The 18461-nt window shown below is 47.1% G+C and overlaps 1 protein-coding gene across 1 annotated transcript; it reads left to right on the top strand.

The window, feature by feature from the left end:
* Positions 1-1677: 1677 nt before the first annotated feature.
* Positions 1678-11979, top strand: DMRT3 (doublesex and mab-3 related transcription factor 3). The gene is made up of 2 exons (XM_051788469.1): positions 1678-2116; positions 8928-11979. Exons 1-2 carry the CDS (start codon positions 1678-1680, stop codon positions 9890-9892), a joined length of 1404 nt encoding a protein of 467 aa, XP_051644429.1. The 3' UTR covers positions 9893-11979.
* Positions 11980-18461: the final 6482 nt, after the last annotated feature.

The following is an 18461-nucleotide window of genomic DNA, read 5'->3' as shown; positions in this document are numbered from 1 at the left end:
CTCTACCCCTCGCCGGCATTTGCATCCCACTTCTTCGTTTTGAGGGAACGGATTCCCAAGGGCGGGTGTGCATCATCTTTTACGCGCCCCTTGTAATTTTGTGATAGTTGAGTGTTTGGGTCCACAGAGGCACTGCTTCTTTCTTTTTCTGCCCTGGGCGGGGATCCACGAGTGTGTAAGAAGCCCCGGGCGGGGGGCCAGTTGCGAGCTTCAGGGATGTCCGGGTGCAGTGCAGCACAAAAAGGTAGATCCCGCTGGCGCTGCGGGAAGTTCGACTGTTCCCCGTATTTGCTCCGATCCACCTTCCTGCCTCGATTCGGTAAACCGATGGGGCGCTCACCCTCCTCACACTCCGCACACGGCCTTGGGGAGAAAGATTGATCTGAATCGCACTTCCCCTAGAAGTAGAAAATTAATAAGAAAAGAGACTAGTATGTAACATCACGCAAATACCTTCATAGCATACGCCGTGCCTTTTATTCTCTCCAACGAAATAGTTCCCGAGTTTTATATCTAATTTCCTAATTTCGTAACCTGAGGCAATGAAATGGGTTCGGGTCCAAGCAGCAGCTCCTGCCAGCCCGCGGACGCTGTGCCGCAGGCAGGTAAACGCTTGCATTAAATTTATTTTTCCCCAGCCAATATACCTTTTTTTTTTCACCATTATATTATATTTGGATTCAAAGTTCTCGCTGCCACATGGGAAATATCCGTGTTTCAGCGAGAAACCTCTCTGCATCCGGAAATACTGAAGACTACAAGCCCGCCGCCATCAGACACATCGGAGAGGTTTCAAGCAACCTGATTTGCCCTGAATTTCGCGTTCCTTTCTATGGGCATTGTTTGCGTTTAAGCAGCTATCTTGGCGCGGGACGCAGGAGACGCAGGGACTCCGAAAGGCAGGTGCGCCTGCGGCCGCCCAGCTCCGCGGCGCGATCCCGCGGGGACGCGACCGCAACCCGACTCCGCTCAGCTGCTCTGGGCAGCTCTTGGTGCCGGGCAGCTCCTGCTCCGGGAAGCTCTTCGCGGCTGAAAGTTTGGTAAAACTTTGATCTCGACCCACCCCCTACCCCGCAGCGCTGGGCCGCAAGCGGCAGCGACCATTCATCGACCGCCGAACGCAGTGTCCCGCGGGCTTTCGATGGGGGACTGGTACGGAGCCTGGGGAAACCTCCTAGACCCCGGTCTCCCCCCAGCCCCAGGGGCTTTCGGGCGGGAGGGGTAGTTGGTATCAGCCACACTTCCGGCCCCCTCGGGGACAAACCCCTTCGGCACAGTATGGGCATCGCCGCCGACCCCGACGGCGCGGCAGAGGGCCCCCCAGCTTCCCTCCCTCCCTCTCTCCCCCTCCCTTTTTCTCTCCCTCCATCCCCCCGTCGGCGGCGTGGAAGGAGGGTGGCGGTGGGGGCGGGCGGGGGGCGGGGGCAGGCTGAGGGTCTCTGGGCTCAGCGGGGCGGCGCGGGCAGCGGCAGTGTCTCTCGGGCCGGCGGCAGCGCTCTGCCCGTCGGTGTCACCACGGCGGGCGGCGGCTATCCCCACCGGCCTGGGGCCGGAGCCGCGCCCCCCGCGGAGCTCGCAGGCAGAGCTTCCCTCCTCCTGTCCTCCAGCGCCCCGGCCTCCGCCCGCCCCCGCTGAGCCCTTCTCCGCCCCGGAGCCAGTCGGGCTCCTCCCGCGGGCATGAACGGCTATGGCTCCCCGTACCTCTATATGGGCGGCCCGGTGTCGCAGCCCCCGCGGGCTCCTCTGCAGCGAACGCCCAAGTGCGCCCGGTGCCGCAACCATGGCGTGCTGTCCTGGCTGAAGGGGCACAAGCGCTACTGCCGCTTCAAGGACTGCACCTGCGAGAAGTGCATCCTCATCATCGAGAGGCAGCGGGTGATGGCCGCGCAGGTGGCTCTCCGCCGGCAGCAGGCCAACGAGAGTCTGGAGAGCCTCCTCCCAGACTCCTTGCGCTCCCTCCCGGGGCCGCCGGGCAGCGCCGAGCCCCCCACGCCGCCGCCGGGGCCGCCGCCCTGCGCGGCACCGCCGCGGGCCCCCGCCGAACTGGCCGCCGCCGCCGCCCTGCGCTGGGCCACCGAGCCGCCCCCCGCGCTCCCGGGGCCGCTCCCCAAGGCAGGTGAGGCCGGGCCGGGCCGGGCAGGGCGCCGCGGTACCGGGGCAGGAGGGAAAGGGAGGGCCAGGACAGACCCCGACGGGCGGGTCTCGAGGGGTGGGGCCGGGACGAAGAAAGGCAAGGGCTTTCCCTTCCTCCCGACGGGCGCCGTGGGAAGGGAATGGAAAGGCAGCTCGGCGGGTGCCCTTTGTCCCTCTATAAAAAGCAAGGAGCCACACAGCACCCGGCCAGGATCGCGGCCGCCGAGACCAGCGGAGGAGGCCGGCGAATGTGGCCGCTGCCAACCGGCTCCCCGACGTGCCGCTTTTGATCCCACGTGGATCACAACCGCACGTCCTTCTGCCGCTCCCGGTAACCCTTAGCCGGCTGGAGTCGCTCCCCGGCTTCCCCCATCCCGGACGTCGGGGCTGCGGGGCCTCGTCCAGGACAAAATCTCCAGAGAGTGCCTCGGACTAAAAGCGGCGCCGGGAGCTAGAGGATTTCTGTGGAGCAAGGATGACCGGAAGAAGTGAGGTGGTGGTAGGGGATGAACCGGGCAACCCAGTCCTCCTGCGCTCCGGGTCGCGTCTGGGGCTGCTTGTGGCAGGTCGGGGTTGCTGAAACCACCGCCCGCAACCGGCACCTTGTGAGTGCGACCTGTCGGTAAAACACACTTCTGGAAGCAAAACTAACGCTCCAGAACTGCTGTCCCATTCCCTGCCCGGTGTCTGAGCGGGAGCCGACAGTCATTCACTACGGGGATACCCGTCGGACAGGCCGCTGGCAGCCTAGTGCGCTCCGCAGACAAGCGGAGACTGACGAAATTTTACCCAGTGCCCCGGGAGGGAAATGGCGAACCCTGAGCTCTCACCCACGGGCTACCGTGTGCGGTATGGAGCCATCCCGGCCACGGAGGCGTCCATGGGGGCCCCGGCACAGGGCTTTGTCCTCCAACACTGGAGGAGACACAACACCGGCCCCGAGGCGGCGGCACGGCTGAGTCTGTCAGTGTGGCGAGGATGCCAGTGGCTTGGGACCTACTTCTTCTCCGGCCCATGGCACCGCCTGCCTGCCCTCCGCCCCCCCTGTCCCCTGCACTTCCGCCTGGTTCCGTCGGCCGTTCCCCTGGGCTTTGGGGGTCTTTGCCCAAATTTCCGCTGGCCGTAGCCTCCCACCAGCTCGGAGTCTTTTCACCACCCGCATCCGCGGAGGCGCTTGGCGGGGGCCTCCTCCCTGCGTAGAAGTGGGGGTGGTAAAGCCGAGGGATTGGGGAGGGAAGGGGATAAAAAGCCCCCTTGGCTTCTTCCAGAAAGTACAAGTTCCTGTCCGCCAGCACGATATAAATCTGACGGATAGGAACGGTATTAACTTGCACGCCCGACTTTCCTTCCCCTTGATATATGAACTTCCCAGTTTAAAAGATTACAGTAATCACGGGAGGAGAGTGTAAATCGAATCTGATAGCAATAACTTTTGGGGAAGGTCAGGCTCAAGTGAAATGTTACCAAGCAACAGGCATTTTGTTTGCAAAATAAAATCAAAGTGTATTGATGAGAAATTCTTCCTTGCCAGCCAGTCAGCACTTTCTGCTAGCAGCTTTACCGAAGAAAAAAAAAACCAACAAAACAAAACCAAAAAAACAAAACCCCAAACATAACGGAGGAGATCTCCCATAAATCAACGCCCTCAGTGCCGCGCCTGCCCCCGCCCCCTCCCTCGGTGAGGCCGGGCTGGGGGGACTTGGGCACTCCGGTACCGCCGAGGAGCCGTCCTGGTTACACAGACGTCACCCCCGTGGTCCCCGGTCCCCGACTGTTACAGAGGGTTTTTTCCCCAGCTTTTTATGAACATGTGGATGCGTGACAGCAAAGTGGAAAATGGTTCTTCCTGTCACCACACAACTTGTTTATTTCTAACTATCCTGCGTGTTCTGAGCGGCAGGGCTTTCACCTCCTTCTCCCCACTACCTCAGTTAAAATCGTCGTCAAAACAGGGGATGTAACTATTTGTTCCCCTTGTCCGTCCCGTCTCTAACATACACACAAACACACACACCCCTTCCACCGCGAGGACATTAATCTCCTGAAAGGTGTTTTTCACTACGGAGGGGAAATTTCCCGACATACGGTAGAATCAGATCCCTCTGCTTTTATTCCTACCAGAATAAAATCTTGTCATTTCGGTGGGACAGTTGTGAAGTTCTGTTCTGTGCAAATGATGCACATAGAAACTACCCCTGTTGCACCTGCCTCTGCTAACCTGGGATGATCCCTCCTCCTATACCGTGCTCATGAACTTTCCTCGCCTACATGAGCACATTTCTCTTAGTAGTAGTTGTCCAGGCTTGTAAACAATATAATGCTATACTGGGTCGTGTCTTATTATCAGAGCCAGCTTCTTAACGCAGAACAGTTGTCTCTGTGTTAGAGAAAAGTGATTAATCTCCTACAAAGTACCTTAGACCTTTAAAGATAGGGATGAAAGCCGGAAGTGAAAGTAATTAAAAACTCCGACAACCTAAACCAAACTAACACCCCCCTTCCTCCAAACAGATAGAAAACCAAAAAACCACAACCCAACCAACCAAAAAATCCCCCCCCCAAAACAAACAAACCACTAAAAACCCCACCAAAAACCAACGACCTTAACTTTTCATGTTTTTATGCTAGTTCTGGTATAGTCCTTTCTATTAATACAAATAAGGAAAACAGCAAATTCTTTTGGGATCCAAGAAAATCTGTCTTAACAATCAAAGAACAAGCTGTTTTAACAGGGAGTCAGCAGTGGGAATATCGAGGAAACAAATTTGTTCCAAAGTATTAGACCAAGTTTTCCAGACAAGTTATTGAATTGAGAACAGCTTCTCTCATCCATATTACTTTTATTTGGCGTCTTTACAAGATTTGACTCATGATCCTTAATGTATAAATAGTCAAGGAGAATTGGGGTATATATTGCTCCAAATTTGTAGCAGCTTTATTTATTAATTTGTATTTTACTGTAAATGCATGCATGGTTCTCCCACAGTTCTGTGTTTTATGTGTATCTGTATTTGCACTGCATCTCTGTAGATCTAGGTTTGTATCTGTCTCTGCAAACATATTATTTTATGAATACTCCCCATCGTTTATATCAGTAAGAAAACAGTTCCCCTAATTTTCCCCGGGATCACAAAGTGAATACTTGAATGCAGGCAATTTGAAATAGAAGGTGTTGGGGGGAAAAAACCCCAACACACCCCCACACCCCCACCCACCCACCCACACACACAGAGAAAAAAGTACAATCCCCAAAACCAAAACCACAGAAACATACAAAAACACCTAAACAAGACCAAAAACCTCACTAAAATCCAGAACAGCCCCCTCCCCAATCTGAATCAAACCAACCAACTACCATCAACAAAAAAAACCACAGCAAAAAACCAGCAAACCCCACGCAGAACAAAACACAACACCCAAACCCCACAGACGAAAAATATCCCAGAACGAGATTTCTTTCTTGAAGCTCAGAACATCTTTATGTGAAGCTTACAAGTTATTAAAGGAAAAAACAAAAACAAAACCAAAAAAACCCAAAACCTAAAACAACAAAAAAACCAACAAACAAACAAAAAACCAAACCAAAACAAAAAAAAGCTTCGGTGAAGAGCAACGGGTTGTACTTTCTAAATACAAAATTTTTTTGTACCTGAAAATATAAACATTTACTATTAATACGCACATGCAATATTCCTACAATTTAGTGCCCACGGAAGGACATTTATAATGTATCTTCCCTAATTTTTGTTTGTTTGACGATTGCTATTTTGTGCCAATTTTAAACAAACGAAAATCGCGGTCGCGGCTGTTCCCGTGAAGGGCTGGGGACAGTCCCTGGAGCGCGCCTTCCACCTGGCCCTCTCCGCGCCCTCAGCGTGGCGGGCAAGGAGTGTTCCCATGGGGAAAATGCAGTTGGAACACAGCCTGACAGGGAAGCACCGGGGCCGGCCAGGTCGGCGGGAGCTGCCATGCGACCAGCCCCAGCCCCAGGATGAAGCCTCCTGACACCGGCATCCAGAAATGCTCTCGAAAAGGCAGAGGGGAAAAATACAACAGCGTCCATGCTCAGTGTTAGCCAACGGAGGGTAATTCTCCATGTGTTAATAACAGCACTTCGATTTAAATCACCGAAATTTCGTTTTCCTTGTCTGTCCCTGTAAGTCTAACAGCCCTCTGAGATGCGCCGCTGTGATCTCTGCTGTACGAGGAGACTGTCCTTGTGCAAAGGCTAAGAATCGGGCTCTGCGCGGTCTCGTGATGATAAAGATGCAAACTTCAGTGGGATGAGTTTTCAGAATTTGGAGAAAATTTTTTAGGCAAGCTTCATAAGGATATTTTTAAGAATACTGAAAATTGAACAAACCTAAAATATCTTGAAAATAATATTTTGTAAGGAACAGGGAATGTATTAGAGAGATCTTATCTAATTTTTTTTTTTTAAAGCACATATTTTCTTCCTAGTTGTACTTGTTCTCATCCACAGAGATACACTGTAAAAATGCAGTAGATCTGAAATACTCTCTACTTGCATTCAGTTAATTTTGTAATATTGTGTACTACAGTGAAACCTATTGATGTGGAAATTAGGGCTATCATCTCCCCTAACTGCCTCTCTAACTCCGTTAAGACAGGAACCGGTAGTTAGATGTCCTCAGACTGCTCTCTAAGCCTTCAGTGTATAAACTGTGCATTCACTAAGATGTGAATCACTCTTAGTGCCCCTTCTCTTGTAACAAATGCGTAATTATGAACACGTGAAGGGATTAGGAGGGAAAGGTGGTGTGAGCCTCATGTTTTCTCAAATAATGGATGAGCTATGCCGGCGTTTTACCATCTCCTCAAAAGGATTCATATTGCTATTGGCAAACAGTTTGCTATTGGCAAACAATTCGTGCATTCCACTTTGACTGCTAAGGCAAGAAAGATTGACACACTGAGCGTATGAGAGAGGATACATACATTGCCTTCTCTGTAATGTAGCAACATGCAAAGTTATGCTTCTCTGTTTACACTGGACAATGAGCATAACCAATATAAAAACAACTATCAAAACCAGGCTATCCTGCTAAAAGAGATCTTCATTAGGGCAACTAAGTTCCTCAGCTGTATTCCTCAGCTACATGCTTATCTTCCACATCCCAAACTACCAGCATCCCACAGCTTTGTAGGATGACCCATCATTTCTGCCAGGTACCACAATCCTCACGAGGAGCACTTTTTGGCATACTCACACTGTTAGGCTGTGCTCTGCCAGGATCTCATACTTATTTATAGCTCCCATTCTGGTGAGCAGAGTGGCTTCTGGCTCAGCGTGGGCTTGCTCAGATCTTGACTTCTTTCTCTCTCAAGATGGGAAATTGCATTAATAGACTTTGTCTCAAGCTGATCTGTGAAACACTAAACTTATTCCACTGCATGGGGAGATGCTCTGCCTGTTAATGGGGCGAGAGAGAGGCAGGAGGTGGTGAGCAGTGAGGCTAAGGTTCTTGCATACCTCTAACTGGTTGTATCTCACTTGGGCAGGGGTGTTCATCAGCACATTTTAGGAACCTTTGCTTGCTTCTTACAGCTTCTTTATCTAGTTGGGCTGTTAACCATGGACTTGGGAAACCAAGAAAATAATTGCATTGGGGTTTTTTTTTGCAGATAGTTTTTCACGTATGTGTGTTCAAAAGCACTGCCCTGAGCAGTTAAATTGGTCTCTTGTCAGCTGCAGCTTGGACAATGATCCCTTCCCCATGCATTGATGCCTCTCAAGGATACCATCATTGTGCTCTATGAGGAAGGCCAGCAGAACTGTGTTCTCGAGAAATAACCATGAACAATCTCAAGCAATTCTATGCACTCCCTTGTGCATAGGCTGTGAAAGCACTGTCAACCTTTCTTCCTTTCTTCTTGCTGACAACAATTCCATACTCAGGTCAGGCATTACTAAAGTGACCAGAGATGTGGGATGTTCCCATTTCTGAGTGTCTACCTGGAGACAGCATGGTCAATGGGCTTGTTTTCAGCCCTGTACTCAGCTCTTAACCTTCTTAGTTTAGCACATAAAAAGCAAGATACCAGGAACAAGTACTAAGAGAGTTTGTGGGGCCTCTCTCCTTGGAATTATTTAAAACTCATCTAAGCAGGGACATGAGCAACCTACTCTATATTTTAGGTTGCTTTTGCTTTGGACAGGGTATTGGACCAAATGCTTTCCAGAGGTCCTTCTCAAACCAGATTTTTCTAGGATCTGTGCTGTGGGAGGAACCAATTTCTGCAGAGCCAGAACTTGAATACACTGATGTATTTGCAGACTTTTTATACCTTCAACCAGTAGTCATGATGAAGTGGTTCCACCAAAGCTGTTGGACTTGCAGAGGGAATTTTGGTCCCCCTAAGTGCCCTCTTCATCTCACAGACAGTGGGATGGTGCTAGTGAGGAATTATGATGTGAAAGTGCTCAGGTTCCTCTGAGAAAGCTTGCACTTGGCTGGTGTGTTGCTGCCATGTAATCAGTGAGAGACGACTGATACAGTGTATTTGATGCAACAGAAAAATTACTACAGCTTCCTTCCTTGCACATGCGAAAACGTGACAGATACCTATAAGGCCTAGACCAGGTAACGTTATTCTTTTGCAGTTTTATCTTCATGAGATGTTGCAAAGATACCTTAATTTTTACAGCATCTCTGTGAAAAATGCTCTCCCCCCCATTCTTCTTTGTTCACTTTAAGAAGACACTATCCTCAAATTTCTGTAAAAGCTTTTGGCTTCAGTTTTTTATTAACTTCTCTGAATTCTCTTTGCAGACATGAATGAGGAGAGGTTGGGTGATACCAGTGGAGCAGACAATGCTGAGACCTACAGCGACAAAGACACAGACCAAAGGAGTTCCCCAGACATGACTAAAACCAAAAGCTGTTTCACCCCTGAAAGCCCTGAAATTGTTTCAGTGGATGAGGTTGGTTATGCAGTTCAGAAAAATGGTGGGAGCACAGAGAATCATCCAGACAGCCCCAAGTACCACCCAGAGCAGAACCACCTCCTGATAGAAGGTCCTTCTGGGACAGTTTCTTTACCATTTAGTTTGAAAGCAAACAGACCTCCACTTGAAGTCTTGAAAAAGATCTTCCCTAATCAAAAGCCAGCTGTGCTAGAGTTGATCCTGAAGGGGTGTGGTGGTGATCTGGTGAGTGCTGTGGAGGTTCTCCTGTCTAGTCGGTCTTCGGTGGCCAGTGGGGAGAGAACTTCTGCAGAATCCGATGGTCTTGTTTTGCCTTCCAACGGGCACATTTTTGAACACACGCTGAGTTCCTACCCTATTTCATCTTCCAAGTGGTCCGTGGGCTCAGCATTTAGGGTTCCTGACACGCTAAGGTTCTCTGCTGATTCCAGTAATGTCATGCCAAATCCTCTGGCTGTACCTCTGCAGCACCCTTTCCCTCAACCACCACGCTACCCACTGATGTTGAGGAACACTTTGGCAAGAAATCAGTCCAGCCCGTTCCTGCCCAATGATGTCACCCTGTGGAACACCATGACACTGCAGCAGCAGTACCAGCTGCGGTCCCAGTATGTCAGTCCTTTCTCTAGCAACACAACCACAGTTTTCCGAAGCTCACCTGTACTTCCTTCCCGCTCGTCAGAGGATCCTAGGATCTCAATTCCTGATGATGGGTGTCCTATTGTGTCTAAGCAACCAATTTACACAGAAGATGAATATGAGGAAAGGTCTGATTCTTCAGACTCAAGAATACTCAACACATCTTCTTAGACTGACATTTGACGTGTGATAGCTAAGTGATACTCAAAGTGCAGCTGAACTACTGGCCCCTAAGAGGAGGGACACATACTCTATGAAACTCTTGCAATTGTATTAAAAAGTGACTTTGCTTGGTATTATACTATAGCAATAAAGACATAACTTTTTAAATTTCTTGCACTTCACTGGATAATGCCAAATAGCAATACTCTGGCTTTAGTGCTGAGTCTGTATTACAAAGGAAGACTTTATGGCTATTGGTTATGGGACTCTGGAAGGCTCATAATGGAAACAGAAGCCCAAGGTCTACTTTGTTCCTTAACTCAGAAAAATGGGGATGTTAAACTAGAATACTTGAATGCTGTTTTATAAGAGAGAACTCCTCAGGACATAAGAAATCAAATAAACATAATTCAATTGCAAATGGACTAAAACAAGGAACTTATAATCTTATGCCAGTGATCATAAAAAAAACAGAAGAAAGAAATATGCACATGCAACTAATATGAGCTCCTTCTGTGCCGTTTGAGCTTGGACACTTTTCAGAGAAATATTATTAAGAGTTATTCTTTTCCCATGGCTAGGTCGAAATGTGTAATGTCAGTGTAAAACCAATTACAGCTGTGAATTGCATGAAGTGTATTGTGAAATGAACACCAGATTAAGCATTGTCAGGTTAATGTAGCATGCTAAGGACTCTAGAAAAATAAACTAAGATCATGATCTTGGTTTATGTCATTTATACTGGGCAAATACATTCTGAAGACAGAGAGCTGATTAATCCTCAGGCAGGGTTAAAATGTCCAGCTCCAGCAGCTGCAGTCAAGGAAAGCCTCTTTTTTCAAGTCTGGGTTCTGCTTCCCTGCCTAGTAGTTTGCAACTGAGATTAGGCAAATGTTGTCATCAGGGAAGCTGAGGTCTTGAGTATGTACTGCAGACAATTCCAAGCTCAGCTGAGTAAAGTAGAGCTTGCTACAGTCACAGAAAGCAGAAAACAAAAGGCTCTCCCAGTGCTTCAGAAGCATCTTTTTTTTCCTATACTGTAGAAGTAGAAAAAAAAGGAAATAGAATGTAATAGCAGGCCTTTCTTTAAAATAATATTTAGCCAAATGGCAACTTCCCTAAATGTAGAAAAGTATTGGTTTGAACAATTTATTGCATGATTGCATGCATTGATTACACTGCATATCTTATGTGTGTCTGAGTAACATTAGGAATTGCTTCTGATAAGGAATGCCACTAAGTTAACTGTTCACTTAGAAGTTCGTTAAGGTTCTAGTGCCATTTTTTCAACTGCTCACAACTGACAACATATGCTTGACAAGTGACTTGTACAAAACACAGCTCTGAATGCAGATGAAATGACTGTCAGGCCTTCAGGTGTATGGATTAGTCCCACATTTCAGAAAAATGTTGAGGCTGCCCTGAAGTTAAACCCTAAAGCAGACGCGCTTTAAAACTTATACACATATCAGGCATGTTATCCAGTGTCATTGTTGATATGAATGCCTGTCTTCTCACTTGGTATTTCTTGTTTCACAAGTCTCATGCACACAGTGAATCTTTCATTTTATCAAGGTACTGAACACGCACAGAAAGGAGAATAAAATAATGATTTTGTTTTCCTTAGGGGATAAATTAACAGAAAGATACTTTATCTTGCATAACTTTCCAAGCTCTTCAGAAAAGCATTTTTTTGATAATGCTACAGAGCAAAGACTTAAAAGCAGGGGAAGGGGGGAAAGAAAATAAATAGATTCTTTTATGGAAGTGTAAATGTGAAAGCATCTAAAATTTTCCTAAATGCAGAATTTCAGTTGTGTCCTGACAGATTTGCCTGCATTCACGTGGAACTTGTAAACAAATTCATCTTACAGCTACTCCAGAGAGAAAAGTAATAAGTAAAATATATTTGATGTTGCAAATAGAAAGGCATGAGGTAGTGAAATGCTGTGCTACAAGACTGCAGAGGAATTAAGTGTCAAAGGCTAGATAAGAGCAGTTAGGTCCAGAAGCTCTGATTTTGAGCGGATTTCCTTCCTGCAGAAACCTTTGTATAGGCATCCCTGTATATTAAATGAAATCTGCATGGGCTTTAGTTTGGGGGGCTTTTTGTGTTTTGTTTTGTTTGTTTGTTTTTTTTTTGTTTTGTTTTTTTTTGTTTTGTTTTTGTTTTTTTGTTGTTGTTGTTTTTTTTTTTTGTTTGTTTGTTTGTTTGTTTTGCTACAGAGGTTGAATCATCTTCAGCAGAAAGACCGAACAGTGGCACCTTAGACAGCTCATAAACACTATGGCCTGCAGGTTTTCAGAAAACAGAATTTTGGCATCTTGGAACTGTGACACGTCTTTCAAAGAAAGCTGACCATGGCTAAAGTGGAGTGAACTATTATCACACTTGTGCTGAAAAATGCAGATTCGGTGGTATGATTTTTTAAAATTTTATCCCTTTTGATAAGTTGTGTTCTGAAAAAGGAAACAAGTTAAAATGATCCTTGTCTGGTATTATAAAATAACTTAACTCACAAATACTTTTTTTTTTTTTAAATAAAGTAAATGTATCTCTGTTCAAAACAAGAAATGCAAGTTCTCATGTTGAACAATAATTTTTGTTTGGCCATGCAATAAAATATTGCTAAAATAGCTAAAATGGTATCCAGAAGATTAATTTTTTAAGAAATACTGATTGGCCTGCAGTGGTATTTTAGAGGTGTTGCTTTGCTCACCCAGCTATATTTTCCAGGCTGGCACTACAGGCCGATACAGTTTTCAAGGATCCCTTGGTGTGTTGGCAGGAACTTTTTCTGCCCACGCCGTGCTGGGACCTGTTCCGCAGACCTCTGCTGTGCTGGTGGGTGTGCCCACCCACTCCCACCCTCTCAGAGTGGGCAACCGCGGGGTGAGGGAGCCCCCTTTCCCCTGGAGCCCTGTGTGCCCCATCGTCAGGGCCCACAGAGGCCACCCCGGAACTGGCACCCTGGCTCAGGCCGTGCCTTCACCGAGCTCGGTGACAGCCGTGTCACCGCAGCCGGCAGCGGCGGGGCCGATCCTGAGCCTGTGGAGCACCTGCAGGGTACAGCATCCCGAGATTTCCACGCCTCCGGGGTCCGGGGAAAGGCCTTCGGGTGGGGCACCCCACACCTTGCGTTTCCCAGCTCCATCTTGTGGTGAACTCGTGAACTCTTGTGCCTCGTGACGGAGCAAATACTTCGTGATGAGGAAGGGAGGACGCGGGGGTGAGGAGGGCTGAAACTTAAGGTATTGATGCTCAGAAGCCTCCTGAGGACAAAAAGAATTCAACCCTCAAGAAAGATGGTTTGAGCCTGGTGAGGTCTCTGCTGGAGCCCAGGATCCAAAGAGGTGTTGGGGTATTTTTGTTTGGTGTTTTATATTGTGTTGGGTTTTTTTTCCCTTGGGTCTTTTTTTTGGGTGCTAGAGCAGCTGTGGCATTCTTGGAGCAAGAGATCTTCAGCCTCCGCACAGCTCCTGCTCCTGGCTGAGCAGCCACCTGGGAGCCTCTCTGGGATGCCCTGGAACTGCTTTTTCTCCTGTCAGATGGGTGAATTCATTGTCTGCTCTCTGGGCAATGCCTAGAGCTCACTCTCTCTGCTCGTGGCTCTGCTTGTCCAGGTCCCAGGCCCACCAGAGACCGGTGCGGTGGGCTTTACAGAGGCTGGTTGCTGCCCCAGAGACACACTGCTAAAACCCCCTAGTTAATCTCTAGATGTGACAACGTGGTTAAGGGCCGACAGCGATGTAAACAACAATGCTACGGAGAGCCCTAACACGATGTTCACATTCTCCAGTAGCTCACGTAACTGTAGACAAGGGAATAGGCAGAACGGGAGCAGGGGTAGGAAATGGGGATGTCCTGCCCAAAACTATCCCCTGCCTTGCCCTTACTGGTGGTTGTGATGCTTCCCCGGGGGTCCCTGACTTGCCCTCCTTATTGGTCTGAAGGGCCACCTCTGCAACATTTGTTGTATGCTTGGTGAACAGGCTCACCTCACATTTGTGCTGACATCTTTGAAAAATGACTTTGATTCTCTCAGTATACTGTTTCAGTGATTCATTCTTTATGTGCATTTACTCAGCAGATGTGAGTGGGGAAATAAGATTGATGCTAAATTTATATGTTAATTTTAATATTGAAGCTATCCTGTATTTGAAGAATAAGATCAATTCTTCAATTTCATTTCTTACGTGATATTGCATATTGTCATTACTGGAAAATAAAATTATTTCTGAATGCATACTATCTAAACTTCAATTTTAGTGGACATATAACTCTGAAGCATCATTCTTCTCCCTTCCCTTTAATAAATATCTTAATACAGTATTTTAACATTCTTACAGTAGTCTGCCATGGGAAGAAAACAAAGTCTTTTCATCCTAAATGGTGTTTTGTTAATGTGCTCCCTGCAGCATTCTGCACTGTCACAGGCAGATTTCATGCATGACTCAGCAACTCCCTGCAGGCTGTTGCATGCCTGCTGCAACAGGAATCTTGGTTAATAATTGTGTCCCTCACTAGAGATTAATTTCAATAATTTCCACAATAGCAGCAGTGCTTGAGAGCCATAGCCACAGCTAGTTGCCAGGCATGCCTGCATACAGGCTGAATCCTGACCTTAAGTGAAGGATCAAACCCTTAGATCACTATCAGTAACTAGATCATGTAGAGGATGGAATCATATGTACAGAAAGATTTGGCATTTATAGAGTGAGATGTACTTTAAGAAGGTCTACTGCCAGAGACCAGGCTTTCCTGAAGCCACAACAGAAAAAAAGTATTTACAACACCTTGGGAGTGTGGTTTGGTACTTTATGTCTTTGCAAGCTGTGCAGGAGATTAAACTGAGATAGATAGCAGGAACCTTTGCAAGGTTACATCCTTGCTTTGCCCTCTAGCCCAAGGAAGATTTTTCCCTGTCCTTAAGGGATAAAGTTAAGTGCTACAAGGATTTAATTGCTTTTATCTGAAAATTCTTAAAAAGCTTCAGTGCCCTGTAAATAGGAGAGCAGAACATAGTATTTACCAGAGCATATAGTATAAGATTTTGTTTCTAATTTTTTCTGTCTGAGAGAGAGGCTATAGCTTTTCAACAGCTGAACTGTGACTGCCTTCAGGAAGAAAGTTTCCCTGAAAAGCTCAGGACAATTCTGAGATAACCCTGAGCAAGCCACTGTCACAAAAAATGTTGTGAGACCTAAGGTAAACACTGCTTGGGTTCTTTCCATCTGTCGTATTTCTGAGTCTATAGACTTCATACATTCCAACTTTCTTGTCTGCAACACCTAGACAAAACCAGAAATCTCATAATTACCCTTCTTTTCCCTAAAGGCAGTAAATACATGAGTCAGCAAAAGGTTGAAGAACAGTGAGAAAGCAGAATTTCAGACACAATGAAGTCTATTCTTTCTTCCAAGTCTTGTGTGGCTCAGGCAGGGAGGTGTGCAGGCTCAGGAGCAGCTGCTCTCTCCAAGGAAGGTGAGCACATCTGACATGTCTGCCAGCAGTACACATCTCAGCTTGGGGGCTGCAGCCCCCTCAGGAGTGGGTATGTGTCACAGAAGAAAGGCAGTGTGAGAGTGAGCAGTGTGGCAGCAACATGATGGTGAAGGCACTTGTGGTAGCTGATAGAAACTTTCCCTCTCTGTTGCATGCAGCGAAGCTCAAACCCACTTTCGGAAACATCTTTCTTTGGAACATAGTCCCTCTGCCTTGCCTGCACATTGCTGAGATTCCTTCTTGTCACAGTGAATATAAACCAGAAAGAGTGAGATAAAATTCACTATATACAGAAAAATATAAAAGAGACATTGAAATACTCAGAAATACAGAGAGACATACTTCCTTGCTACTTGTCAAATGTTGATGTTTTTGTCATTTATAAGGGCTACATGACCGATGTGACAAGGAGTGCAGAAGCAATCCTGATGGAGTATTGTACCTGAGGGAGTACTGCAATGAAAATTAGGTTTCTGTTTCTCAGCCTCTGCATGTTAATCTCTTGACTCACTGACTAGGAACAGGAGAGTGCTCAAAGCTGTTCATGTTACACAGCTGGCAGCTTCCATGGTAACAGAAATCAGTGGGTTTTCACCTTCTACCTGCCTTTTGCCTTAGCAAAGTGAGGGCAGTGCTTAATGTTTAGTACAGCTACATATTATACATATTGAAAAGCAACATTTTCTCAAGAGGAACAGCTCCTAAACTACAGAAAATTATTCTGCATGGCTCCACACTTACTGCAAAACCCTTTTCAGGAAACTTTAATACCCTTCATAGATTTGGCCCAACTCGCAGGCCAGCTATTACATTTAGACTACGTGGCTTAGTCCCTAGTAAAGTTATGGTCAACTATGTGTAAATTATGAATTTTCTTCCTTGCTCTTTCTCCTGTGGTTGCTTTTTTTTTTTCTAATAGTCTGCAGAGGTATAAACAAAAGGAACATTTGGCCACATGCATTTTTCTTCTTTTTTCTCTATTGACAAATAATTGTCAGGGACAAAGGGTTGTGGGGGAGAAGTTAATTTGTTTTGAATGTTTCCCCAAAATATAAATACAATAAAGAATAGGTTATAATATTTATAAGGCTTCAGAGAAAGAGGGGATTAGTTCTGCTCACTCACACATACCTCCTTCTGCTCTTCTCACCTATGTTGGATGAACCCAATACAGGCATCAATCACTGCAGGCCTTGTGAACGAGTGGGAATTGGGCTGGATTTGGGGTTGTTTTGCAGAACTTTGAAACACATAATCAGGGAGGGAGGAGGGAAGGGATAATTTCTGACCTTCAATGGCTTCTGGGGAGTGGTGCTTTCCCATGCCCAAGCCTGAGCTATCAGAGTCTATGCCCATTGCCATTGCCTTGAAAAGGGAACAGTGTGATCTATACCAGGAGTCAGGAGGTGAAAGAGGCTGGTCTCCCTGTCTGGCTGTGCTCATGCCTCACTCCTCTTCCTGAAAGTTCACCACATGAGATTTTAGCAGACTTGTGTGGTGTATATTTATGAAAAACTGTGACTAATTCCCAGGTGATTGGTATATTTTTTAACATATTAAAACTCAAGCAAACACCCTACCTGTCAAATTATTGTCTGGCATTCATATATTTCCTGATTTGGCCACCATTGCTCTGTGCTGTTTTAACAGACTTCCACTTTTTCTGTTGTCCCATTGGGCTGGCAATAGGAGAAATAACTGTGGTGTTGGGTGCGGCAAGAGGCAGTACAATCACCACCATCCTGCTCCTAGTGGCTCTAGTCTGGTTCCTCACCTCCTTCACAGCACCACACCTCCAGTGTTTTTACACACTTTGAGACCTGAAAGTGCAAGCCAACACCTAGTTACTATGACTTGGTCTTAATTAATCTGCAGCTGATTAAAGTTAGTGCCTGAAAGAACTCCAATTGCTTTTTTCTTTCAACAGCACCCCAAAAAAATCACTAATGCTAAAGAACCAGTGACTCCAGTCCTTCATCCCAAGGCTCCTTTCTCCTCCTTAAATTGGAAAACTACCAGTTCAGTTGAAAATGTGAACTGTGTGTAAAAGATATTTGAGAATTCCTTGGGAAATGGGTTATATTTTCTCCTTCCAAATGTCTGGAGTTGCAACTGTCTTTGAATGCATCCCTGAGCCGAGATTACAGGAGACAGAATGAGTCGCAAATTACTGTAACATATATTATTCAGACAGTGTAACATATGTTATTCAAACAATTGCCTAAAGTAAACACTGTCCTGCACAACATGACCTAGACATCAAAACACGGTCTCGTCTTCACATAAAATAAGGCAGTCTGGCGCTGTTTCAGCCGAATACTGGGTGGATTTATAAGGGCTAAGGAGCGATATTTCCTTTGGGACGGGGACAGGAGAGAACGCGACGCTGTGACCCCGGGCTCCTCTCCCCGTCCCAGCTCGGTCCCCCTGGCCGATGGCCCCACCTAGTGTCAGCGCGGTCACGGCGCTGAGCGCCGCTGGAGCTGGATGATGTTAAGGCCGCATGACGTTATGGCTGCACATTATGACGAAGAGGGATGGGTCTGTCCTTCCCTAATTCTGCGTGGCTCTGGCAGCTCGGCAAGGGGTGCATTCGGGGTCTGCTTTGAGGGTCAGCTCAGTGCGGCGAGGAGCAGGAGGCAGGGCGGGTGTCACCGGGACTCTCTCTCCCTCGAACCTGTTTATTCAAACCTGAAGGTAGGAGGCAGGCACCACGGCAGGCACCAGCTTCTCCGCAGCCCCTGCCCGCTCCCGGTGAGCACAGAGCTCCCACGGCGTGGTGGGAAAGCCAGCGAGTGTCCCTATGTCTTGCATGCGTATGCACGCGCACAGACACACAGCTTCTCTTTGAACTCCTCTCTCACTAAAAGATGAAGATGTCAAAGGTGTTTTGCTTATCCTGTTTGGCTGTGGAAGTGGGTCCAACAAAATAAAGGAGGAATACTTGAGGAAGCCTGCCGTGGTTTAACCCTAGCTGGCTGCTAAGTAGCGTGCAGCCGCTAACTCACCCCCTGGCCCTCCCTGATAGGGGAAAAAAGTGAGGGTCGAGATAAGAACAGTTCAAAAATTCAA

Source organism: Manacus candei, unplaced genomic scaffold, assembly GCF_025592945.1.
Source record: "Manacus candei isolate 608988 ecotype Guabito, Panama unplaced genomic scaffold, ASM2559294v1 h1tg000024l, whole genome shotgun sequence".
Classification (NCBI taxonomy): Eukaryota; Metazoa; Chordata; class Aves; order Passeriformes; family Pipridae; genus Manacus; species Manacus candei.
Note: the sequence above shows the minus strand (reverse complement) of the source record. Positions and strands in the feature narration are given on the sequence as shown.

Excerpts from the sequence above, each read along its gene's own strand:
- DMRT3 (XM_051788469.1), top strand. The coding sequence starts at position 1,678 with ATGAACGGCTATGGCTCCCCGTACCTCTATATGGGCGGCCCGGTGTCG. Across the intron at positions 2,117-8,927 it reads GGGGCCGCTCCCCAAGGCAG|ACATGAATGAGGAGAGGTTG; the intron begins GTGAGGCCGGGC and ends TTCTCTTTGCAG.